Source organism: Rhinatrema bivittatum, chromosome 8, assembly GCF_901001135.1.
Source record: "Rhinatrema bivittatum chromosome 8, aRhiBiv1.1, whole genome shotgun sequence".
NCBI lineage: Eukaryota > Metazoa > Chordata > Amphibia > Gymnophiona > Rhinatrematidae > Rhinatrema > Rhinatrema bivittatum.
Window position 1 is genome coordinate 225,202,959 of NC_042622.1, and position 27,772 is coordinate 225,230,730.

The 27,772-nt window shown below is 45.5% G+C and overlaps 1 protein-coding gene across 2 annotated transcripts in view; it reads right to left on the reverse strand.

Annotated features, from left to right (window-relative positions):
- USHBP1 (USH1 protein network component harmonin binding protein 1) overlaps positions 1-27,772 on the reverse strand; it is a 132,524-nt gene that overhangs the window by 78,875 nt on the left and 25,877 nt on the right. For both annotated transcript variants that reach the window (XM_029613775.1, XM_029613774.1), the window contains exon 7: positions 23,086-23,249. In XM_029613775.1, coding sequence (XP_029469635.1) covers positions 23,086-23,249 — 164 coding nt within the window. The remainder of the gene's footprint in view (positions 1-23,085; positions 23,250-27,772) is intronic.

Here is a 27,772-nt window from a genome sequence, read left to right on the forward strand (position 1 = left end):
GGTCTGGTACATTCTCTCTGCATCAGCTGCGCACCCTTGCTCGTGTTGGGCACACCCCTCCACTACCACTCCGGGAGACCATCTGAGGCCCACCTAAGTCCAGGCAGTCCAGGTACCCAAGGGCTCAACCTGCGGAAACCCCAGACTGTTATTGGCGAAGCTCCAGCTAGCCTCTGTCTCCTCGTGTGCTCCGCCTCCTGGTTGCAGGTGCTCTCTGGGTCCGACCAGAGGGCCGTACCAATCCTGTACCAGGCCAAGGGTCCATCTTCAGCGCAACAGTTTGCCAAGGCCATGGACTCGGCGGAGTCTTCTGCCTTGCAGGCCATCCCTGGTCTCGCCACTCATGTCCGAAAGCAACAACAGATTTTGGAAGCGTTGGTCTCCTCAGTGGAAAAGATGCATTCTCAAATGGAGGAATCTGTCATGTCCAACCCAGGCACACTTGCCCATACCTTGCCCTCACGGGCACCGCTGGCCCTCCCAGCTCTACCCTGATTCAATGGGGATCCTCGCCTCTGTCGAGGCTTCATAAAGCAATGTTATATGCAGTTCTCACTGCAACCCTTGCTTTTTCCCGATGAAGCAAATAAGATTACGTTCATCCTTTCGCGTCTTGAAGGGAAGGCTCTGGCATGGGCTTCCCCGCTCTGGGAGCGTTCCGACGCAATTCTTCACCAGCTCCCTCAATTCATCTCCATCTTCCGATGCACCTTCGAGGACCCAGGCCGACAGGTGGTTGCTAGCCACCACCTACTCCACCTCCGTCAAGGCTCGCACTTCAACAACAGCATCAAGAGGTAAAGGTCCTTCGACCTCCTGTCCTACAACTACCCCGTTCGGCGAGTCCTCGGTTGAAGGCCTTACCAGCGGCCCCTCAACCTCCCGAGGAGCCTATGCAGATCAACCGTGGCCGCCTGACTCCAGAGGAATGTCTCTGACGCAGAAAATCTGGTCTCTGCTTATACTGCGGCGGTTCTGGACACCTTCTTCAGACTTGCCCTGTGCGTCCGGGAAACTCCAAGGCCTGAGCCCGGCGGGGGTCCCAAGCTTGGGCACTACAGTTTCTGGCCCTCAACTGTTGCTGCCAATCTCCCTTCTTAGGGAGTCACGTTCATTCGCCACCACTGCACTCGTGGACACTGGGGCAAGTGGAAATTTCATTATGGAAGAAATCGTCAAGCTCCTTCAGATACCAGTCCAACCACTGGAACCACTACGTATCACCTCAATTCAAGGAGAACCTCTCCCTGATCGGATCACTCACCGTATCATGGTCATTCGCCTCACAGTTGGGACCCTCCATGATGAGGAGATCTCCCTCCTGATCTTGAAACGATCAACACACTCCCATAGTCCTTGGACTTTCTTGGCTTCAGTTACACGAACCCCACTTCAACTGGCAATCCCTGCAACTCATCCAGTGGGGCTCTCGATGTCAAACTGACTGTTTACAGCGTCTCCATCTGTGACAGTTTTAAGTTCTACAACCCTTCCTGGAGTACCTGCTCCATACTCAGAATTTAAAGATGTGTTCTCCAAACAAAATGCCGATATTCTACCTCCACTCTGGAAGTTTAACTTCCAGAGTGGAGGTAGAACTCCTACCTGGAATCATGCCTCCCAAGGGCAGAACCTATCCTCTTTCACTCCCAGAAACCCAAGCAATGTCAACATACATCAAAGAAAATTTGGCCAAAGGATTCATAAGACCCTCTACTTCCCCGGCAGGTACCGGGTTCTTCTTTGTAAAGAAGAAGGATGGCAGTCTAAGACCATCCATAGACTACAGAGGTTTGAACGCAGTAACCCGTAAGGACTGGTACCCACTGCCACTGATCAGTGAACTGTTCGACCGCCTACAGGGCGCACAAATCTTTACTAAACTAGATCCACGGGGGGCATATAACCTAGTACAGATTCAACCAGAAGACATCTGGAAAACCGCCTTCAACACAAGAGACAGTCACTGCGAGTACGTAGTAATGCCCTTCAGGCTTTGCAATGCCCCTGCAGTCTTCCAGTGGCTAATGAACGAGATTTTCTGGGATCTTTTGTACTCATTCGTTGTAGTGTATCTGGATGATATATTAATCTTCTCCAAAGACCTGAAATCTCATCGTTCCCATGTTCAAACAGTTCTCCAATGCCTTAGAGACCATCATCTATGCTAAGTTAGAGAAGTGCATTTTTTGAGCAATCCAGTCTCCCATTCCTAGGTTACATCATCTCCAGCCGTGGGTTCACCATGGATCCTGACAAATTCCAGGGTATTCGAGATTGGCCTCAACCAGTGGGTCTCCGAGCCCTACAAAGATTCCTTGGATTCACAAATTACTATCGAAACTTCATTGCCAGTTACTCCACGTTGGCCGCTCCACTCACTGCTATGACAAGGAAGGGATGTGATCTTCAAGTCTGGAGCCCCAAGGCCCAGTCAGCCTTCCAAGCCTTGAAAGAGGCCTTCTATACCGGCCTGTGTCTACGTCACCCGGATCCTAACTGCCCCTTCATAGTCGAAGTAGATGCATCCGCCATTGGAGCAGGAGCGGTATTGAGTCAAAACTCCACCAAGGGAACCCTAGTTCCATGTTCTTTCTATTCACATAAATTCTCCTCCACAGAACAGAATTATACCATAGAGAACCGCGAACTCCTAGCAGTGAAACTTGCCCTCCAGGAATGGCGTCCCTTGCTTGAAGGGTTGCAGCACAAATTCACAATATTCACCAATCATTAAAATCTGGAACACCTAAAAGAGGCCCAATTACTTAACTCAAGAAAAGCCCACTGGGCCCTGTTCTTTGAGCACTTCAACTTTGAGCTCCGCTATTGCCCAGAGGCGAAAAACCTCCGTGCAGATGCACTCTCTCGCTCCGAGCCAGAGGATACACCCGAGACTCCCAGACACATCATTGATCCAGCTTCCATATCAATGGCAGTCACCACCACGGTACCAGCTGGGAAGACAGTGGTCCCCCACCGTCTTCGTGAATGCATGCTCCGTTGTGCTCACGATTCCAAGCTGGCCGGTCACCCCAGCCGAGCCCAGACTCTCAAAATGCTCCAAAGGCACTATTGGTGACCTAGTATGACCAAAGACTCCCGAGAATACGTGGACTCCTGTCCGGTTTGCGCACAGCAAAAACCCCAACTGGCTGCCCATGGGGGCTTCAACCACGGTCAGGTCTCTCCACAGGTTTCATCGAGGATCTGTCTCCTTCAAAAGGAAATATGGTAATCTTGGTCATCATTGACCGCTTCTCAAAAATGGTCCACTTCGTCCCCTTACCTGGACTCCCATTGGCTCCAGAGCTAGCTCGACTCTTCTTAACCTATGTATTTTGTTTACATGGCCTACCACAAGAAATTGTCTCCAATCATGGCCCTCAATTTGCCACTAAATATTGGAAGTCTCTCTGTAAAAAGTTCAATATTATGTTAAGTTTAACATCAGCCTATCATCTGCAAGCCAATGGCCAGGCCGAGAGGACTAATCCCTCTTTGAAAACCTTCCTGCGATCCTATGTCAACGACCAGCAAGATGACTGGGCCGACCTACTGCCATGGGCAGAACTATCCCATAACACCTCTGCCATGGAAGTTTCACCCTTTTCCGTAGTCTTTGGCCGTCAACTGCACCTAGCCCTGCCGGTTCCACTCAATGTACCCTCACCTGCAGCCCAATCTACAGCACAAACCATATGCCAGCTCTGGAACCAGGTAAAGGATCAGCTCTGCCAAGCAGCTGACCAGGCCAAGCGCATCACAGACACCCATCGTCGGACCGCACCTCAGTTCCTGTCTGGGCAAAAGGTCTAGTTGAGTACCAAACACATCCAACTACGGCTGCCTTCCCAAAGGCTAGCCCCTAAGTTCATCGGCCCATATGGGCAGTCACCTACCAACTGCGACTTCCACCAAGCTTGGGAATCTTCAGCATGTTTCATGAGTCACTCCTTAAGCCCCTCATGCTCTCATGGCCCTCCAGACGTCCACCAGCTCTACCCCAAGTCACCGCCGATCCCGATGTCATCCAGCAGGAAAGGGAGGTCCTCGTCGTCCATCAATGCCGAGGCAGATGGGAGTACCTCCTTGCCTGGGAAGGGTTCGGGGCTGAAGAAAATTTGTGCGAACCATCCCACCATATCTTAGATAAAGACCTATTGAGAGCCTTCCACCAGGATCACCCTGACCGAGAAGGGGGAGGCCTAGAGGGAGGGGTACTGTTGCGTGCCCCGTCCATACTAGGCCTGCGCCCAGGCCTGCTCACCTTGCTCCTGCACTAGCGGGTCCCGGGCCATCCTCTCCCGCTGCCGCTGCCAGCACCACCCGTCCGCGGTGTTCCACGGCGGCATCTCCTAAGCCCTCCACATCGGGCCTAGCTCCTCGCCGGGGCACAGCGTCCTCTCCAGCACCGGCCCCGCCCCTAGGCACGTGCGGACCGCCCGGCTCTTTAAAGGGCCAAGGGCAGGAAACAGCTCCGCGGCACAGCCTGATGACGTCACCTGATCTTAGTATAAAAGCGAGGCCGTGTCCCCCAGGACCTCGCCTTGGCAATTGGTTCGACACTGTGGTGCAGTAAGCTTGCCTATCCTGTGTTCCAAGTGTCTCCTTCCTCAGCGTCTCCTTGTTCCAGCGTCTTCTTGTTCCAGCATTCCCTTGTTCCTGAGTTTCCGTGTGTTCCTGTATCCTTATTCAGGTAGCACCTGCTCGGACTGATCTCTGGTACTGACCTCTGCCTGCCTGACCATTCTCTTCATCTGCTGCCTGGAACCGACTCTAGCTTGCCGTGACTACGCTTGGACTAACCTTGGTATTTGACCCCTGCTTTGGCTGACCACTTCTGGACTGATACTCTGGCTCTGACCCTTGCGCTTCACTGGGACACTCTCTTCTGGCCTACTGTGGCTACCAGAATAACCTGCTTGGAATCCACCCGCAGCCTTCATCTGACTAGACCCACAGGCGCTGCCTGCCTTGCCCGGAGAACCTTCCTGAACTGGTACCTCCCTGAGGTCTCTGGAGCTTCCAGTTCGGGTCTAGTCTATTCTCTCTGCATCAGCCACGCACTCTTGCTCGTGGTGGGCACACCCTTCCACTACCTCTCCGGGAGACCATCTGAGGTCCACCTAAGTCCAGGCGGTCCAGGTACCCAAGGGCTCAACCTGTGGAAATCCCAGACTGTTATTGGCAAAGCTCCAGCTGTTGTGAACTCGCAGACAGGTCCCCTACCTCTCTCGGCCAGTCGGGCCGCTGATGCTGTTCCCTCTAGCGCGGCACGGGAGCCACGTTCTCTTGCCCTGCACGGCAGGGCCGAGTGCAGGGCACCTTCCCTCGTGGCCGGGACCGCCGCTGCTGCTCCGGTGCGCTCCGATGCGGCTGGAGCCACTCCTGCTTCCTTCCTGGGGTCCTCGCAGGCAAGGAAACCGTCCTTGCTGGTGCCAGGGTCTTCAGCCGGCAGGGAAGCCGGCAGGGAAGCCCGAGTACTTGCCCATCAGGGAAGCCGTTCCTGCCGGTGCCTGCAGCTTCCTGCTCTTCCTGCAGCCTGCCATCTCTCCACCTTCATGGCAGGGCTGTCCCGCTGCCTGCCTTGCTTCCTCGGGCCTTCCACATGGCTGAGGACGTCACCAGCTTCCTGCTCTTCTCCTCCAGCTTCCTAAGGCATGGGTGAGCGCCTCTTTCCTGCTCTTCTAGGGCCAGCTAGGTGTGGCCTCCTGCTAGCTCCTCCCTGGGCGTTGTCCTCTTCAGCCCTACAAAAGGGCCTAGCGTTCATTCCAGCATTGCCTTTGCAAGGAATTAGTGGCTCCTGGATGTTCCTGTCCTTCGCTCCATGAGTCTTCTCTGTTCCAGCTCTTCTTCAAGGTCCTGTGTTCCTTGTTTCCTGTTGGAGCTCCATGTCTCGTCTTGAAATCCGTAATCCATTCCTGATGTCCTTGTTCCAGTCCAGATGTCCGTCTTCCGCTTCTGATGTTCATGATCCAGTCCTGATGTCCGTCTTCTGTTCCTGATGTCTGTGATCCAGTCCCGATGTCCTGAACCCCTGGTTCCTCATCACCACCTTTCCTGGCGTGCCATGTCGTGGTCCGCGACCCAGTCCCACGGGTGGGTTGAGTAGGGCGTTTCATGGTACAATGCCTTCTTCACTACTGCAGCTCAAGCCTCCGGAGAGAATCCCTTGTTTGAAGCCAAGCCGTGTCTTGGTCCCGAATCCCTTCCTTGAAGCTAAGCTATGTCTTGGTCCTGAATCCCTTGCTTGAAGCCAAGTCGTATCTTGGTCCTGTGTCTTGAACTTTGCTCGCCCTCGGATACCTTGTGCCTGCACAGTTCATGACTAAGAGTCTGTTTGAACCTGCTCCGTTGCAGCATGGTCCGTGACCAGCCACAGGCGGCTGTGTAGGGCGCACCTCGGTGCAGGCCTTTTCAGTATCTTCGCCATGTTCCAGTATCAGCTTCCATTATCTCTCCTAGAGTCTACTTCCAGTCCAGCATGGTCCGCAACCAGTCCCACGGGTGGACTGTGTAGGGCACGCTGCATTGCAATCTCAACCCAGAACTTTGCTTGACTCTCCTGAATACCTTGAACCTAGCTTGAGTCTTCTGAATACCTTGTGCATCCACGTACCTTGTTCCTGAACCTCGTCTGTACATCCAAGTATCTCGTTCCTGAGTCTTCATCTGAATCTCCATGTTCCGGTCTTCGTTGCCCTGGCCTCCATCCGGCCTGCCGCCTCTTGCCGTTACCCAGCGGCAGGTCTGAAAGGGCTTGGAATGGTCGGAGGACTGTTCATAAGACCACCATTGCGTTGATGGTCTTCCTGAAGCGTGCAGGTCCGGGGGAGGGTCAGTATCTTCAGTCATCTGTCTTCAGTCCAGCCTTGCTCCTGTCCAGCCCATGCTCGGGCATGCCTCGCCTGCCACGGCACCTCTTCGGAGTTCCTCTGGGGTCGAGCCATGGTCCAAGAACACACATCCCACTGGTAAGTGGAACCGCTCTCCTACCACTTCCTAACAGATTGCGAAGGCCTTTGAGCTTTCCCATGCTCAAGGCCTCCATCTCCATAACGCCAGCTAGCCTCTGTCTCCTCTGGGTAAATGTAACATCAGGACTTGCTAGAGACATAAAGTTCCTGGATGTAATAAATGATTGTTTCATGGAGCAATTGGTTCAGGAACCAACAAGAGAGGGAGCTATTTTAGATTTAATTCTTAGTGGAACGCAAGATTTGGTGAGAGAAGTAACGGTGGTGGGGCCACTTGGCAACAGTGATCATAACATGATCAAATTTAAACTAATAACTGGAAGGGGGACAATAAGTAAATCTGCAGCTCTAACACTAAATTTTAAAAAGGGAAACTTTGATAAAATGAGGAAAATAGTTAGAAAAAAACTGAAAGGTGCAGTTGCAAAGGTTAAAAGTGTTCAACAGGCATGGACATTGTTTAAAAATACAATCCTAGAGGCGCAGTCCATATGTATTCCGCGCATTAAGAAAGGTGGAAGGAAGGCAAAACAATTACCGTCATGGTTAAAAGGTGAGGTGAAAGAGGCTATTTTAACCAAAAAAACATCCTTCAAAAAATGGAAGAAGGATCCATCTGAAGAAAATAGGATAAAACATAAGCATTGTCAAGCTAAGTGTAAAACATTGATAAGACAGGCGAAGAGAGAATTTGAAATGAAATTGGCCATAGAGGCAAAAACTCATAATAAAAACTTTTTAAAATATATCCAAAGCAAGAAACCTGTGAGTCAGTTGGACCATTAGATGACAGAGGGGTTAAAGGGGCTCTTAGGGAAGATAAGGCCATTGCAGAAAGACTAAATGAATTCTTTGCCTCCGTGTTTACTAATGAGGATGTTGGAGAGATACCAGTTCCAGAGATGGTTTTCAGGGGTGATGAGTCAGACGAACTGAACGAAATCACTGTGAACCTGGAAGATGTAGTAGGCCAGATTGACAAACTAAAGAGTAGCAAATCACCTGGACTGGATGGTATGCATCCTAGGGTTCTGAAGGAACTAAAAAATGAAATTTCTGATCTATTAGTTAAAATTTGTAACCTATCATTAAAATCATCCATTGTACCTGAAGACTGGAGGGTGGCCAATGTAACCCCAATATTTAAAAAAGGCTCCAGGGGCGATCCGGGTAACTATAGACCAGTGAGCCTGACTTCAGTGCCGGGAAAAATAGTGGAAACTATTCTCAAGATCAAAATCGTAGAGCATATAGAAAGACATGATTTAATGGAACATAGTCAATATGGATTTACCCAAGGGAAGTCTTGCCTAACAAATCTGCTTCATTTTTTTGAAGGGGTTAATAAACATGTGGATAAAGGTTAACCGGTAGATGTAGTGTATTTGGATTTTCAGAAGGCGTTTGACAAAGTCCCTAATGAGAGGCTTCTACGAAAACTAAAAAGTCATGGGATAGGAGGTGATGTCCTTTCGTGGATTACAAGCTGGTTAAAAGACAGGAAACAGAGAGTAGGATTAAATGGTCAATTTTCTCAGTGGAAAAGGGTAAACAGTGGAGTGCCTCAGGGATCTGTACTTGGACCGGTGCTTTTCAATATATATATAAATGATCTGGAAAGGAATACGACGAGTGAAGTTATCAAATTTGCGGATGATACAAAATTATTCAGAGTAGTTAAATCACAAGTAGACTGTGATACATTACAGGAGGACCTTGCAAGACTTGAAGATTGGGCAGCCAAATGGCAGATGAAATTTAATGTGGACAAGTGCAAGGTGTTGCATATAGGGAAAAATAACCCTTGCTGTAGTTACACGATGTTAGGTTCCATATTAGGAGCTACCACCCAGGAAAAAGATCTAGGCATCATAGTGGATAATACTTTAAAATCGTCGGCTCAGTGTGCTGCAGCAGTCAAAAAAGCAAATAGAATGTTATGAATTATTAAGAAGGGAATGGTTAATAGAACGGAAAATGTCATAATGCCTCTATGTCGCTCCATGGTGAGACCACACCTTGAATAATGTGTACAATTCTGGTCGCCGCATCTCAAAAAAGATATAGTTGCGATGGAGAAGGTACAAAGAAGGGCAACCAAAATGATAAAGGTGATGGAACAGCTTCCCTATGAGGAAAGGCTGAAGAGGTTAGGGCTGTTCAGCTTGGAGAAGAGACGGCTGAGGGGGGATATGATAGAGGTCTTTAAGACCATGAGAGGTCTTGAACAAGTAGATGTGACTCGGTTATTTTCACTTTCGAATAACAGAAGGACTAGGGGGCATTCCATGAAGTTAGCAAGCAGCACATTTAAGACTAATCGGAGAAAATTCTTTTTCACTCAACACACAATAAAGCTCTGGAATTTGTTGCCAGAAGATGTGTTTAGTGCAGTTAGTGTAGCTGGGTTCAAAAAAGGTTTGGATAAGTTCTTGGAGGAGAAGTCCATTAATGGCTATTAATCAATTTTACTTAGGGAATAGCCACTGCTATTAATTTATTTATATGAGCAGCCCTTGCTGCTCATATAAATAAATAAATAAATAAAATATTCATTCTGCGTTTTCAGATAAGGTGCTCTAGCTGTGAAATGGCTTCTCAATACAACCTTCAGGCACTCGTGTCTGGAGTTTCATTAGTTGCAAGATAGGACTGGATATTGTCCTGGATTTGTCCGAGAAAATCTTCATCTGTAAGCAGATTATCATTTAACTTCCCAATATAACTGCTCTTTGTCATAGTTATGAAAATGCATTAGAATCCATGTAGGGGCATGGTCAGACCATGTTATGGGTTCAATGTCTATTAATTAAACTTTTATCTACTAGCAATAGGACTATCCTAGAGTAGGATTTATGGGGACAAGAATAATAAGAATAATTCCTGGATCTTGGGAAACGTGAAGGCCAGACATCTATCAAGTTAGCTTGAGATAGAAGCTGTTTTAGACTATTGACCACCCTGTGAGTCAATAGAATGGCCTGAAGAGTTATCTAAAGCTGGGTTTAAAGTAACATTAAAATCTCCCCCAGTAATTAAGGATCCTATTGCTTTTTGCCTCAGCATAGCACCTAAAGATTGGAAAAAGGGGCCTTGCTGAGAGTTAGGAGCATAAACTGAAACTAAAGTATAAAACTCCTTCTCCACCTTAATTACCAAAATGAGAAATCTGCCCTCAGGATCTTCATAACAGCTCTGAAATTCATATAGAAAGTCTTTATGAATAAGAATACCCACACCCGTATATTTAGCGGTTTTTGAACATGCTGCCCAATATTGTGAGGGAAAGGCAATAGATCGCATCAGATGATCAAATCGGGTCTTTAAATGTGTTTCTTGTATCATGGCTATTGATACTTGTAAATGGCACAAATCATTGAAAACGATTCGCCATTTCCTCATGTAATAATATATTTGAGAGGTAAAGGGAGCATAAAGTTGATGATGCCTGAGATATCAGCTCAGTTTGCCTGTTGTGTGAAGGAGCACCCAAACTAGGCAACCAACAGTCTCAATGACATAATTTCCTCCTCTTCAATTTGCAATTTAACAGTGCCTTACACATTACTTAAATTTATTATATATGGCTGGAATGTACGATAGCAAAAACAGCGTCAGATTCACCATATCACGTGTATCACTTGTATTGCATTTCGTGAGACATGTGATGTTGGAGCTACCTTTATTACGAAAAAGTGGATTGCCGAAAAATTAGGTTAAAGCGAAAACCAGGTTCAGAGGACATGGGGCAAGACTGCCGATGAATGTTTTATGGAATTTGGTAATGATCAACCGCTAAAATTGTTTCAAGAAAACCAAAAATTTATTGAATATTCCAGCAACAAGCAGAAAAAAAAACTGTTACCAGGTGGCACGAACAATTTTGGATGAGAGGAGGAAAAATGTTGATAGAGGAACAGTTTATCGTTATTGAGTCAGGGCTGATATCCAGGCATTTCATGATATTTCAAAACCACTGAAAAATGGAACCGATATCCAAGACAGGCTATGGTTATGAAATTGGGATGAAGTGGATTTCCTTCATTTAGCACCTTCTGACAAATTTTTCATTTGGTCAGTTCAAAAAACAAATTTTAAAAATGATCAAGTTTGGTCAAAATGTTTGAATGAAATTAGTGACGAGGAGCATTATCCCCAAATTGTCAGAAACCCTGCTTACATTGGTCTTTTTATCATGTTCACAGCGAAGAAAATGTGGGTAATCAAAGAACATGGGGAATCTTGGAATGGCACCTATTTTCGGAATACGATTTTAGACAAAAATGTTATCCCATTTTTGAGTGATCTAGAACATTTTGGTAGTAGGCAAAGCTATTTTTGTCCATGATAAGGCACCATGCATGCGAGCCAACACCACACAACAGCTGCTTAAAGAAAATTGTATTGATTTTTGGGGTAATGACGTTTGGCCATGGAACTCTCCAGACTTGAATGCTGCCGAAAACATTAGTGCCATTATTAAGGATGAGATGGAGAGTTTAATGTTGACGGAAAGTGGTCAGGGATGTTATTCCACTGAAACTTTGCATCAAAATTTGGAATTGGTTTTATTAAATTTGGAAAATGATACCTATTTATTTAAAAATTTGTTGTGTTCATACCCCACTTGTTTTAAAGCTGTTTTGCAGAGGGGGCGCTGTTCGCCGCGAGAAGAGATGGCTGATCATGTTTGAGGCTCCAGCCCTACCTCCTACCCGAACAACAAATTTGCCTCGAAAAACTTCAATAAACCTGATTTCAAGCATAACACCGGCTCGGGCACAAATCGCAGACAAAATTAAACCGACAAAAGTGTGCTGCTCGCTGCAGGATGAGAGTACTGCAAGTAAGTGCAGGTCCGGTCCTGTTCTCGCTCCAGCCTCCATTCTCGCCACGGGAAAATAACAGCTAGCCTCCCGACATAGGCTAGCCTGGAAAGGAGTTTTTGAATAAATACATACAGCACAAAATTAAATAAAACCCAAGAAAGCCGATTACCATGGGACGAGCAAGCTGCCAGCGCTCGAAGTTCCTGCACTGCCTGCTTCCGGGCCGACATTCTAACCGCGAGAAAAACTTTAACCAGCACAAACTTTAAAGGCAAAAATTAGAACATTGTTGAGATTCCTATTTTCTCCAAACAATTTCTGCCGCACTATCAGGTTGTGCAGAAGTGGGTGATTCAAAATTTAACAAAAAGCGGCAGCGTGACTTGCGGAGCATCAGGTGAGCTGAGAGAGATTTCCGCCCAGGCACAGCCTTCTCCCTGGCAGCCATTTTAGCAGCGCAAAACATAGCAGGGGTACAGGAACGGGGCGGAAAAAAAAAGATGTCGGAACCTCGCCACAGTCTGCCTTGAGTGAGAGCCGCTATTTTAAAGGGGACTTTCAATATTAACTATCCAATCTTAAAAGGAAACAAAAAGAACAAATATCTACAACTTTAAACCTGGTGAGGTATTCCCTGCAGTCCAGAAGCGCTGCCACCGTTGTGAGACCTTCTCAGCGGCTCCCCCAAGAACTACCATCCTCTCTTTGCAGCAAAATTCCAATGGGAATTTTAAAATTAAACATATACTTTAATTAATCAGGAGGAGATCACGTGATACACTGACAGGAGAGGATGTGATCTCCTGTCGCTGAGCCCAAGCCCTCGCTATCCCACCACATCTGATCACCGGGACCTCCCTCTCTTCAGCGGTGTCGATCGAGAAATTTACTGTTCTCTATTTGGTGCCCGCTTGACCCCTGTTGGCGGCCAGGGCAGGAAAGAAAGACAAAGATAAGGACCGGAGCGCGACAAGGCCCGAACGCCCGACGTGACGCCGGAAGAAGCGGGCAGCATGGCAGATTTAAACACCGCTGCCCAAAGCTCCCTGACCGATCTGACTGCGGCGGTTTTAGCCGTGATCTCTCCAGAACTCCAGAAAATTTCAGCCCAGCTGCAGGAAATAAATTCCGGCATGGCAACATTTGAACGCCGCTTTTCGGAGCTTGAAACATGTGTCTCGGATAATCAAGATGGCCTCCATAAGGCTCAGACAGACATCGGGAGATTTCGGTGCTATTGCCAATATAACTTTCAAACTGCTAATGTCACAATATTAAGGTGGGGTGGGGGGTGCGAGGGCTGGGCACTGTATTGAAGTGATCTCCGCCTGCTATCATTAGGACAGCGGGAAGGGGGGGTAAAATGAATGAGAATGGGGGGGGGGTGAGATTGTTGGGGGGGGGGGAAGGGGGGAGGGAGTTCAAAAAGGGGGAAAAGAAAAGAGCAAGGGACGGCTCCATAAGCTCCACTAGTAAATTACTACACTGGTTTGCTCAGACAACATCTTATAGTGAACAAGAGGGGGGGGGGGGGGCTCAGCTGGGAGGCCCACTCCTCATCACAGAATTCTTTATACTGTCTTGTTACATATCATCAGATCTTGATCATGAGTAATTGCAATACTAACATTTTTTCCTGGAATGTGGGGGGAATCAATTCTCCCATTAAAAGATCTAAGATATTGCAGGTTCTTGGCAAAAAGTCAGCAGATATCACATTTCTGCAGGAGACTCATCTGATGGAATTGAACATGGTAAACTGAGTCAAAGATGGGTGGGCTCTGTACATTTTTCCTCTGCTAGTACTAGGTCTGCTGGGGTAGCTATATTGATCAGAGTTCTTTCCTATTCAAATTTTGAAAGAAATAAAAGACCCGAGAGGTAGATTTTTGATTTTGGAGAATTAATTTCACCGGGTACCTCTCATCTTGTGTAATATTTATGCCCCAAATGTGTACAATCCTTCATTCTTCCAAGAACTACATGCTTTACTTCTTCCTTATATAGATAATACATTACTTGTGGGGGGTGATTTCAATGCTGTTAAAGATCCAGCTTGGAACAGATCTTCCTCAGCCAAAGGACAGGGGGTACCAAGTAAAGGGCTTCCCTTCTTAGAGAAAACACTGCATTTAGTTGATGTATGGCGCACATTGCACCCTCTTGAGCGGGATTTCACACATCTCTCTAGGGCTCACGCTACACAATCCAGATTGGACTATTTTTTACTAAGTTCCAACAGTTTCTTTAGGATAGTGGATGCACAGATAGGGGATATTGTCATTTCTGACCATGTCCCCATCAAGTTGGAACTAACCAATCCCCTGGTAAAACAAGCTGAATTTCAATGGCGATACCCTTATTACTTAGCCGACGACACCATGTTTCAGAACTACTTGAGGGATAAATGGAAGGACTTTGAGGCCTTGAACATACAACACAAAGATGATCCCATTTTATTCTGGAATACTGCTAAGGCAGTACTCAGAGGAGATATTATTTCCTATGTGGCGTATCGTAAGAAATCTTTAGATAAACTATTGACCCTGAGTGTTCAACTTCAGAGGGCTAAACAGGATTTAATCCTTAGCAATTCCACCATACATTGAGAGAAATTTTTGTCTCTGCAAACAGCCATTAACTCACTTACACATCAACGTGCTAAGAAGAGCCTTCTTTATTATCAGCATAAATTATTTCAATTTGGACAGAAATCTGGCAGAATGATGGCCAATTTAATTAAATCCTCCAGAGGGTCCTGTTATATACATGCGGTTAAGTCACCTCAGAACCGTATAGTTACTGACACGGAGAAAATTAAGAGAACCTTCCACATTTATTACTCCACTCTGTATCAATCCGAGGGTTGGGATGTGGATAAATGGGAAGCCTTTGCTGACCGAATCCGACTTCCTTCGTTAACATTAGAATTCAGTCATTATCTAAATGAACCCATAACGGTGGAGGAGGTGGACCGAATCATTCATAATTTACGTAAATTGAAAGCACCGGGGCCTGATGGGTATAGTGCTGAATTCTTTCAATGTCTTGCGAGCCCCATCACCAAGCTACTTCTTAAAGTATTTAATTTGTTAATTGACAGGGGTGGATTTTCAGAGGGTGAGAATCAGGCCTATGTGACAATACTGCATAAGCCTAGAAGGCGCCCCTTGTTGCCATCATCCTATAGGCCTATCTCGCTGTTAAATGTAGACCACAAAATCCTCGCTAAAGTTTTGGCTGATCATTTGGGGCATATCTTGCCTTCTCTGATCCAGCCTGGTCAGGTGGGATTTGTTAAACAACGCCATGTGGTATGAAATATTCACCAAGTAGCAATAGCAATTGCCCTTTGTAATAGAATACAGGATCCCTATTTGGTGGTTAGCCTGGATGCAGAGAAGGCATTTGACAGGGTTGAGTGGGGTTATATGTTTCATGTGTTGCAATTAATGGGCTTTGGGGGTTCATTTTATCGCGCTATAGAACTTTTATATAGTTGCCCAGGTGCTCGCATACGGATGAACGGGGGGCTCACTGATTCTTTCTTGGTTGAATGGGGAACCAGGCAAGGCTGCCCGCTTTCGTCAATGCTCTTCCTTTTGACTCTCGAACTGTTTTTGCTTGCTATTCAAGCCAATCCGGTCATAAGGGGTATTCAGTTCCAATGTGGAAGACAAGAGAAACTATTTAAGTACGCGGCTTTTGCCGACGATATTTTGTTATTCCTTACCGCTCCACATCGGTCCTTATCTGCCCTCCTAGATCTTTTATACGAATATGAAACGTTTTCGGGTATGAGAATTAACTGGGATAAATCTGAAGCACTGGCCTGCCTGGCGACCCTTCGAGATCATTGGGGAGAACCTTTTCCTTTAAAATGGGCTCTGGTTTCCTTTCGATACTTGGGTATTAATTTGACTACTGAACTCCAGGACCTATATACGTGTAATATATCTCCGTTAATGCAAATTACTCAAGATAAATTACAGACCTGGCGAGATTTGCCCCTATCGATCGCGGGGAGGGTCAACTTGTTTAAAATGGTTCTATTGCCGAAATGGCTTTATGTGTTTCAGAACTTTCCTTTTGGTTAAAGCCTTGTGATATCTCACGGTTGGAACGTCTGCTACGGAAATTTATTTGGAAAGATAAGAAAGCCAAAATACCATTGAGATGGTTGCAACTTCCCTGGGTTAAGGGTGGAATGGGGATACCCGACCTTCAACGTTATACTATAGCAGCTAACCTTCGTTTTATACGGGGCTGGCTTTTGAGGAAATCTTCCTCTGTTAATATGATTGCAGAACACACTCTGATATCTCCACTAGCAATGGATTATGTTCTTATGAACTTGATGCCAGGACTTTCTACTACTCAGCCAAACATCCGCTCATTTTACCCCTCAGAAAAACCTGGCTTTTTCTCACTAAATTCTTGGGTACCCCTAGAGTTTGCCTTTACCTCTCCTCTATCCAAGGGAATCCAGATTTTTCTCCTGGTTCCACATCGACATGTTTTCGGATATGGAGGGACAAAGGCATTATATATTTAGGCCATGTGTTGGACAATACGGGCTCCATTCTCACCTTTGAATCCATGCAGGAGCTGTATGGGCTATCACCATTACATATGTTTGGATATATGCAAATTCGTCACTATATCATGTCTAGAAGACTGTCCCTGCAGCATTTGGTAGCATTTACTACTTTAAATGAGTTACTGCAATTGGATCATTCCCGGAGTCCTACCCTCTCGGTTTATTACAAGCGGATAACACGCTATTCTCCTTTGGAGACTTATAAGGTGTCCGCAAAGCGCTGGAATCGAGAAGGGGGTCTTCCTGATGACTCCTTCAGTGTTCTCATCCAGTATACAAAGTGTACATCCTGTTACCGGGAATATGTACTATAGAGAAATGCAGTTAAAATTCCTACGAAGGGCCTATGTCTCTCCCCAAATTGCTTTCCATGCTGGTTTACAGACCAGTGTTTGTGCTGCCAGATGTCTGTGGGAAATATGTCACATGTCGTTTGGGCTTGCCCATCTATCCAATCCTTTTGGCATTTAATTATGGGTTATATGGGAAAACTGATTGGACTTAGCCTCCCATTTTCACCTTAATTATGGCTGTTTCATTGTGTTACCCGATTTTTGGTGAAGGATGCGGTCCAGCGAAATCTTCTTAAAAAGGCCGGACTAGTAGGGAAAAAAGTTATCCTTCTATATTGGCGGAAGATAGATCAGCCCTCGTTCTGGATTTGGCGCAGCCTCTTTCATCGATTAATGCACATGGAGCACTTGACTTCCCGCACTTCACCCAAACAATGTCGTACTTTTTTACAGATTTGGGACCATTACCTGCAGTCGCTACCCCACAGAGCTCACAGCTTGGTACTCAATGATTAAGGAAATGGATCTTGGTACGTCTGTCTGGAATCTGAACTGCTACACATGTTGCGAAGGCATTGGACTTATGGAGTTCGGAACTTCAGAGAAGGGGGGAGGGAGAGGGTTTTCAGGGGAGGGAGTGGGCGGGGGGTTGGGGAAGCTGACTTAGGGGTACAGGGAAGCATTGAGTCATCTTGAAAATAAGGATGCATGTTGGAAATTGGTTTGAGTTGCCATTGGTATTGTAACGTTTTTATGTACTGCTGCCAACTATGTTTCTATGGTTCTCCTATACAGCACTTAATAAACTATTTGAACATAAAGCTGTTTTGCAAACTAACAGTGGGGACACCAACAATTAATTATATGTTGTTTTATTCCGTTTTGAATGCTGATTAAAATGGTGTGTTACATGCTTCTATCAGATTTCTGGCTGCTGCTACAATGGGAGTGGCAAAGATTATGCAACACCTGATATGCTACTGCATGGACTATCTGAAAATTGCTCTCTTTGAAGGTAAGTTTCAAAAGCATTTCCATGGGTTAAACAGTGTTTTCCCTGCAGAAATGGGCTTTTAAAAATTTCCCATTTGATGCATGGGTAACCTTATGCACATATTTCCTGTTTGCACGTATGTTTATCTGCAGTAAGCAGAGGTGTTCCTGGGGGTGGAGTTGGAGAGGTGTTTGCACTTACATGCATACTTTGGGATTTTAAAAAGTATGGAAGTAATTTTAAGAGGAGTTACACATATAAATGTAACATACTACCATAACAATTTTTTCAAAAGCCTTTTATGTGCATAAAGTACACTTACACATGAATATCCTATGGACAATTCAATGGAATATACTGTAGCAATTCTCAAAAGTCCACTTACATGGGTAAAATGCATTTACACAGATCCAAGATGGCCGCCACAGGGTGAACACTGAAACGAGTTAGCTCCGCGTTTTTCTGACTTTCTTACCTTGCTATTATTTCTTTGAGAATAATTCTTCAGACATGCCTCATACTAAACATAAAGCAAGGGTAAGGGAGGTTTTGGCCTCGACTCCTGAACCATTTCTTCGCCAAACGCGGATCGACAAAACGTTTCAAGGTTTGCAGCTTGAGCCGGTGAGGGCAGCCGCTGGCTTTGATGGTATAGAGCGGATGCCACAAGCCCTGGCTGAAGAGATTTCTCTTAGTCCCGGCCTGCCTACAACTCCCTCTCTCTCCTGCAAACCCCCGATATTCGGGGATTTGGGTCAACTGCAAGAAACCGCGCCAAACCTGCTCACTTTAACATCGGAAGAACCCCAGAGAAGCGGCATAGATTTGATGCCGGCTTCGGTGAGCCTAAGAGGTACAGGCTCCAGGGGATCTGAGTCAGGAGTGGAACAAGTGGAACGAGATGAGGAAGGCCTTAACAAGAGAGGAGAAGAAGAAGGGATCTGCGTAGTATTAAAACATCCATTGACTGCTCCGGATAAGGTAACATCTGAAGAAATATGGAAAGCTTTAACTGTTATGAACAAAGCAATAGTTGATTTAACAAATACTGTGAAATCGAGTTTAGAGAAATCTAATGGTCTTGAAAAAAGAGTTCAGATAATGGAAACTAAAATTGAAGATTTGGATAAAGATATTAACAACATAAAAGAGGTACAGGTGAATCTTATAAAGTCAGATTCATATGTAAATGGAAAATTGGATTTTTTGGAAAACCAAATGCGAAGAGATAACTTAAGAATTCTTAACTTCCCGAAAACAAAATGGATGCCTCTAAAAGAATTGATTAAGAGTTTATGAACATTTTGGCATACCCAGAAGAAAATCTACCCTCAGTGACGAGGTATTATTACACCCCAGGAAAGAAAGTTGAAGATAGAGCGCTTTTGGAACAAAAATTGAAAGAGAAAGATAAAAGCAATTCTCCTGATAATTTGACTGATTTTATAGAAAAATCTTTCGAGGCTAAGATAGAGGAGCGTGCAACTGTTTTTCTGTCTTTTCAACAAACTATGGACAGAGATGAAGTATTGAGAAGATCTTTTAAAAACCAAGCATTGTTATTTTACGGTTTCCAAGTAAGAGTATTTCCCGACATCACTAGAAGAACTCAAGAAAAAAGAAAAGCTTTCTTGAATTTAAGAAGTGAAGTGATATCTAGAGGAGCAAAATTCAATTTGAAATACCCATGTCGTTGTATCTTGGTATATAATAATAATAGATATATATTCACTGAATTAGACCAACTACGCTCCTACCTGGACTCTCACTCTGGATAGGTTAAGAAGGGTAGACAGATTAAAAGTAATAACTGCAAATAACTCTGTGACCATATATATTAGATATGTAAAAAATTTCCTATTATACCGCTTAACTCTTAGGATCTCTTCTTTTTCTTATAACTTAGGAGACAATTATTCTCTAGAATTTATCTAGAAAGATGTGGAATAATTACCAAGAAGTTTTGTTTTCATATTGTCTTCCTTTTTTCCTTTGTAAAATGTTTCAATTGTAATTTGAAATAAATGCAGAAATAAAAAATTAAAAAAAAAAAAAAAAGCATTTACACATGTAAATTCCAAATTTTAAGCGTATAAATGCCCTATGTGCGCAAATTTTCCTGAAAACTTCTGCGTACATTTTAGCAAGAATAATTCTGTATGGGTAAATTATGCATATAAGACTGTTTGAAAACTGGTATAACTTATGTGCGTATTTGCTGGCTAACTTGTGCACGATGTTACAAAATTACCCCCTTTGTAAGAGACTAATATGACTATCTAAAAATTAGCACACCTCAGGTCTACTAAGCACAACCCCCTGTTCTTTTGCTCCTAGGCCTTGCCTCAATTGACTGTTTTTTGTTGTTTTCAACAATAGTTACTATGATGTGAACAGTCCCACAGGGCAATGGTTCTCAACTGGTGGGTGGCGACCCTTCCTGGTCCCCCATTTGGTCCAGCTGTTCCCCTTTACCCCAGCAACATGCAAACTCTTCTTCTGCCCGGGCTTGTAATGCTGATGTCCCAGGCAAAACGCGGCATGAGATCTGGAATCAGCGGCACTAGCAACATGGTCTCTTTTTCCTGCTCCCGCGGCCCAGAAGAGGAAGTTGTGTGCAGCTGCCACACGTACAGGAAGAAGAGACCATGGTAATTTACAAGTGCAGGTAACATAGGCCCAGAGCAAAAAGAGGAACAAAGTCAGGTCCCGTGGCCGATAGGACAACTTTCTTGAGACCGCAAGAATTGGAAGAAGAGGAGGCTGCTACTGCTGCCGTCAGTTATTCTTCGGTGGAGGTAGAGTGAGAGAGAAAGAATGAGTGAGTATGTGTGTTTGACACAGCAGGTATATATATGTGTAATTGAGAGCCTGTATAAGTGTGTGATTGAGAACCTGTATGGTTGTGTGAGAGAGAGAGAGAGCATGTGTGTAACTGTGTGACTGAGAGCCTGTGTGTGAGAGACAGCATCTATGTGTGTGTGTATGTGAGAGAACATGTGTGTATGTGATAGAGAACCTGTGTGTATGTCTGTGTGTGATTGACATTTATGTGTGAGAGAGACAGCATGTATATAAGTGTGTGATGAAGAGCCTATATATGTGAGAGAGAGTATGTGTATGTATAAGATGAGAGAGCAAATGTGTCTGTGTGTGATTGAGAGCCTGTGTAGGTGAGAGAGAGCATGTGAGTATGTGACTGAGAGCCTGTGTGTAAGTGAGAGAAAGAGCATATGTGTAAATGACAGCCTATGGGGCGGATTTTCAGAGCCCTGCTCGCGTAAATCCGCCCAAAACCGGGCGGATTTACGCGAGCAGGGCCCTGCGCGCCGGTAAGCCTATTTTACATAGGCCTACCGGCGCGCGCAGAACCCCGGGACTCGCGTAAGTCCCGGGGTTTTCGGAGGGGGCGTGTCGGGGGGCGTGTCGGGGGCGGGCCCGAACCGCGCGGCGTTTTCGGGGCGTGTCGGGAGCGTTCCGGGGGCGGGCCCGGGGGCGTGGCTACGGCCCGGGGCGGCCCGGGGGCGTGGCCGCGCCCTCCGGACCCGCCCCCAGGTCGCGTCCCGGCGCGCAGGAGGCCCGCTGACGCGCGGGGATTTACGCCTCCCTCCGGGAGGCGTAAATCCCCCGACAAAGGTAAGGGGGGGGTTTAGACAGGGCCGGGCGGGTGGGTTAGGTAGGGGAAGGGAGGGGAAGGTGAGGGGAGGGCAAAGGAAAGTTCCCTCCGAGGCCGCTCCGATTTCAGAGCGGCCTTGGAGGGAATGGGGGTAGGCTGCGCGGCTCGGCGCGCGCCGGCTATACAAAATCCATAGCCTTGCGCGCGCCGATCCAGGTTTTTAGCAGATACGCGCGGCTCCGCGCGTATCTACTAAAATCCAGCGTACTTTTGTTTGCGCCTGGAGCGCAAACAAAAGTAGGCTATTCGCGCTCCTTTTAAAATCCGCCCCTATGTGTATAAGCGAGAGAAAGAGAGAAGCATATATGTAAGTGTGTGCTTGAGAGCCTTTGTGTGTGTGTAAGTGTGTGATTGCGAACCTGTGTAGTATGTGTGAGAGAGAGAGCATGTGTGTAATTGTGTGACTGAGAGCATGTGTGTGTGTATGTATGAGAGAGAGAGAGACTGTGTGTGTATGTGTGTGTTTGTGTGAGATCGAGAGCCTTTGTGTGTGATTGACATCCTTTGTGTGAGAGAAAAACAGCATGTATGTACGTGTGTGATTAAAAGCCTGTATGTGTAAGTGAGAGAGAGAGTATGTGTATGTATGTTTAAGAGCCTGTGTGTATAAGTAAGAGAGAGAGAGAGAGCATGTGTGCTGTGTGTGACTGAGGGCCTGTTTAGGTGAGAGAAAGCATGTGAGTATGTGACTGAAAGCCTGTGTGTAAGTGAGAGAAAGAGAGAGAACATATTCGTAAGTCTGTGAATGAGAACCTATGTGTGTAAGCATGTATGTAAGTGTGTGAGTGAGAGCAGTGTGAGAGAACTTGTGTGTGACAGAGAGAGGAGAAAGTTGCAAGCAAACCATCCCTCCTCCTGCTAATTCAAAACAATCTCAGGACACTTGGATATCAAACGTTCCCACATATGGAGAGCAAAGCATTTTTTTATCCTTATTATTTTTTATTATTTGGTCTTTGTGTCTACTGTTTTGAAATATTTTAGTGGTGTCTGAAATTTTTTTATTTCAGTTTTTAATTATTGGATATTCCATTCATCAGCTGTTTTGAAATAATCTGTTCTTTTTGTTAGTATGGTTTTGCTGCTATTAATTTTAAATTTCTTGATTTGTTTTATGAGGACTGGTGATGTTTCTCTTTTTCCTTTCTTACACAGCATACAGTCTCTCTGCCTTGTTGCGGTTTTCAGTTCAGTTTTTGTCTGCATGCTTCTAGTTATGCTTTATGGTCTATTTATTCTTTGTTAGGTGAGGGTCAGCACGTGATTCAGGTGAGGTTGTCTGCTGGGGTGTAGTTTCTGTGTAGGGCTGTATAGCAGCCTGGCTTGTTCTGTTTTCCTAATAGGAGGTGTATTGGTGTCTTAAGGCCTGGTGTAATATTTTCAATGTTGCCTTTTCTTAGGTAAGGTGGTTACCGTTTGAGTGCTGGAAGTTGGTGGCTGTTTTGGTACGGGAGGTTTACTATTTATGCAATTTCTCTTCAGACAGAGTACTTATCTTTCCCTTCTGTCGCTCTTAACAATAAAAATAATACTGCACCTTTATTTTTTATTTCCACCATGAATTGTAATGAGCAATGTGTCACACATGTGAGTGTGGTCTGTCAGGTGTGTCACGATGGGAAAAAGGTTGAGAACCACTGCCCTGGGAGTTACACTGAGACTGCATCAACCCCATTCCTTTGCTGCTTGCTTCCCACCATCAGCACTTCCTACCCCTTCAGTTGTTGCGTCTCGGTCTCCAGGACTTTAATGCTGCTGTGGGAAGCTACAGGCTGGTGTTGCAGAGAGAGAAGCTGGCAGAGGCATTGGGCCCCAGGAATGGTCTGGAGACAGCACACAAGGTTTTGAGCCAGGATGATGGGATCCCTGAAGACACCCTATAGGACAATACAAGGCACGTGGAAGTAAAGAATAGCGAGCAATGTCTGTGCAAGACCCTCTAAGCTGTACATAGCTGTACATAATCTCTCCACTATCCCAACACTCAGTGTGTGACCCCCAGCAAGTTACTTAACTTCCCTCTGATCAGATGCAAAATAAAAGTACTTACTGGCAAAGACAATGTAACCCTTCAAGAGCTCCAGTACACCAGAAGGGCCAGTATTGGTACCATAATTGCTATCTTAATCTTTACACATAATACAATGGGAAAGGCATGGAATAATAGTAGTCCACCTGACCTGTGCTGATTTTATAAATTGTTCTACTATCGTGTACTATCCTTACAAGAAAACCTCTGTCAACAAGCAGGGCTGAATTAGCCATGATACATGGATGATGTCATCTGACAGCACCAAACAGACCCTTCTCTTTTAGTTCATAGAGCTTTTGCTCTATTGAGCATGGGTAGGAGTTGCCTCATGAACCATTCAGTCTTTTTTCATCCAAGTACCAGTAGGGACATGTATTGTATATTTCTGTTTTTCTTTCAGTGATATCACTTATAATCTTTAATTTTTCTAAATTTGTCTCTTATTACATTGCCTTGCTGTCTTAGCAGCCCCCCAAATTTCAATTTTTATTGCTAAATAAAAAAAATACTCTTCAAGAAAATGTCCAGCACTGAGAAGCCCACAATCAATGGCTTGAAAGACTGCGTACATGGTAGGAAAATGTCCATTACTGATAAACTCTCAGAAGTCCAGAACTTGGAGATGGGAAAGCTGCGCAAGTCTCTGAGGAGCCTCTTCTAACTCGCTGGGTGCCGAGCTGAGCAGGAGCTCCTTGAGAAAGCCTCCTCCATCGGTGGAGCAGACCTGGAGCTCCTCCACTCTGTCAGGGCCAAGTAAGCACCATTCTCAGGCATTAGAAAGCCCTTTATGTACATCATGGGGCTTGGGGCCTAGTAAAAAGAAGCACCATTCCTCAGAGCTGGCAGCACAACCGGCACTGAAGAAGGATCAATCCTCATCACCAGTGATGCAGTCAACGCATATAGCACTAACGCCATCAACTGGCACTTTGAGCCCTGGCACCGTTGATGCATTGAACTCCAGCACTGTCCACACTTCCAGTCCTGGTGCCACCAACACATTGAGACCCAGCACTGTAAATTCATCAAGTCCCAAAGTCATTGATGCATCAGGCCCCAGCACCATCAATGCATTGAGCCCTGATACCAATGACACTTCCCCTTTGATACCTTGGGTCTTGGAGCAAGGATCCTCACTGTTGACGCACCAAGCCTCGGTGCTACTGATGCAACTTTTCATCAAATCACCAGTCCCTTCAATGCACTCAGGGAGGATGGGAAGTGGGAGAGAAATACGATCAATTTACCTTCTCCTGTTTCAAGGGTGATTTCCTCATTGAAGTTGCTGAAGCACAGCATAGATCTTGACACACCAGATCCCATCAGCTCTGTGGTGCCCTTAATTTCCAGTTGGCCCCTAGGTCAAATTCTGCAAAGTCCAGAAGGTTTATAAGAGGGCTCCGTCTTGGTATTTGAAGAAGATGTTCCACCCCCATTGCCTGGCCAGAGGGCACGACAGCCCATGGACCAAATGACAGAGTTGGTGAAGGCTTTCTTTGCCACCCTGGCAGCTAAGGACAGGAAAAGCACTCTTCAACATCTTCTCTCCAGAATATCAGATTTCTTCCTTCAACAGGGAGCTTCTTTTATCTCTGACTTAAGGGGTACTACATCAATACCCTTGCAAGATGGTCCGAGTCCTCCCCATTCTCTTGCAGTGGAGTCCAGCCAGTTGAAGGACATTCATCAGGAATTCTCACCTCCAAGGTGACCAAGGACACCGCCTCAGTTGCCTGCATCATTCATTACTGGGGTCCCGTATTAGTGTTCTTTTTTTTATTTTTTATTTATCTGATTTTCAAATTTACAAAAACATAATATCTTTGCATATAAATATAAGGAGTTACATATAAGAAATATATTATACATTATCAAATCTCATTAATTGTATTGAACTTACTCCTCTCATTAAAGTGGTAACTTAAATTGTGTGTGTGTGGGGGGGGGGGGAGGAAATACAAAGAGGGAGTTAACCAAGAAACAACCCAATTATTTGCTAACCTGAAATACCATATTAATACTATTCATGCACAGATTAATTGGTAGGGGGTTGGCCTCTCGAACTCAAAAACAGGCTATGCTGCTCAGGATTATAGAAAACAAAGGTATTACCAGAGCATTTTATAACACACTTTGCTGGGTAACGCAACATAAAGCTAGCACCCTTTGCAATTGCTTCCGGGCGCATATCCAAAAAATGTTTTCTTCGCAACTATGTTGCTCTGGATATATCAGGGAATATGCGGATTGTACCTCCAAGATAGGGAATATTAATATTTTTAAAGTAATTCTTCATGACAAGCCCTCTGTCGTATTCCGAGAAGAAAGAGACAAGAAGAACAGTTCTCTCTATAACCTCAAACCCTGAACTTTCCAGTAAGGTTATTAAAATTCCCCCCTTCTCCTATTGGGGATATCTGCAACTGCGTCTGTGGTTGCCTTTGCTGGAGATATAATATTTTTTTAACCGCAGGAATCTGTTCTTCTGGGATCTTCAATATTTCTTTTAAATATCTTTTAAAAGTTATTAGCGGTATCTCTCCAACCACTCAGGGAAAACTCAAAAGTCTTAAATTGAGTTGTCTCAGTTAGTTTTCAACTGTTTCTATTCTGCGTTGCATTTTAGAATCAGTTACTACCTTGAGATTTTCCTTTACCTCTGTTAGGGCTGATTTTTCTTCTTCTAGTCTTTTTTTATAACCCAATTCGAGGGCATCAATTCTCTTAGTGGTAGCCTCCATGCAGTAACACTGTTCATTGTGTCCGGCCACAAGCCCCACTAACAAGTCCCAAATGGACTCTAATGTTATAACAGCCATTTTTTTTATTTCCAGGGGTTTAAAATGAAAGCTACTGTTTACATCTGTTCTTCTAGCTCCTGGAGCCCCCTGAATTAACAGAGTTCCTCCTGCCGCTGCTTCCTCTGAAGTAGCTGGGTTTTCCAATGGCCTCTCCCAATCCACTGCAGCGTTGTTCAGCCCAGCTGCTAGAGTCTGCCCAACGGATTCACTCCCCGGTTGTTCTAGCTGTTCAGCGCTGCTTGGAGGAAACGCTTCCGGTTGTGTTTGCGGCTCTGGAGGACTGAGTGAAACTTCCCCAGGCGGCATCGGGGCTTCCTCCCCCGTCCCGCCAGCGGGGCTCGAAGTCCTCACTTCTAATATGGGGGTTGCATATTGAGGTATTATTCGCTGACCAGCCGGGATCTGGGGTTCAGCTGGGAACACCCTCACTCTCCCCTTTCTCTTGTGAGGCATCACAGAAGGTAAAATATCGAAAAAAGGTAACAAGAATGCTGGAGTGTTTCAACAGACGTCCGTTTAGGGAGCCATCTTGGTTCCCCCCCCCCACGTATTAGTGTTCTTTTACCCCTCAGAGCAGAGAAAAGATTGATGGGAATCTCCTCCAGCCCCTTACCTGAGCCTCAAGAACACTTGTCTCCACCTGAGGACAACTTATCCAGGTTTCTGGATAAGTTGAGTAAAGCGCTAGGGGTTAACATTCATAAGAACAAGGACCCTTACATGGAAGTCTTTGTCCTTCTCCAGATTCTAAACTCTCCAGCAGAGCAAGCAGCCATTCTGATCCATTCGATCCTGCAAGAATTTCAGACAAGAATGTGGGAAAAATCCTCTTCCCTGCGCTCCAGTAGCCAAAAAACTCTGGGTTTAGCGTAATACAACTGCCTTACCAAGCCATTATTGTGGAGTCAGCATTAAAATGAGCAAAGAAAACAAGAATATTCTCCAACACTCCACCAGGGAAAGATCCCAGACTGCTGGATAATTTTTGGAGAGAAGTATTCTAGTGCCATGCTTAATGCTCGCATCTCCACACACAGATTTTACATGGTGCATGTGGGATAGCCAAGTAACTTTCTTAGGCTGAAGGTATGTAACTTTCAGACTCCAGCCTTCTTAACAGATTCTACTTTATTTACACTTATCAACATACAGATAGGTAAACTGCTTCCTTCCAGCAGTGTATTTCCACCATTACCTTAATACTGAGATGTAACCAGGAGCTCCTACAGGAGCGGCAGGGGACTTCTGATCCTAGCTGGGCTCCACCTCTTATCCTGCCCAGCAGGATGCTATCCACAGAGATCTCTACCTCTATGGGTTTTAAGGTGGACCAGGCATCTAGCCTGATCCTGCACAAGTTAAGGAGGCGTAGTAAGGCCACTCCTTTATAGCGCAATACTAACATGATTGTATTCAAAAGCTGAAACCATTCCTTACCCCAGTTATCAGCAACTCTACATTCCCACAGACACTCCTGGACATGGACGAATATATACACCATCTTAGCTGGTCAGTGTATGAAGCGTATGACACAACGGCCTGCTGCTCATCAACCTCCATCGGATCA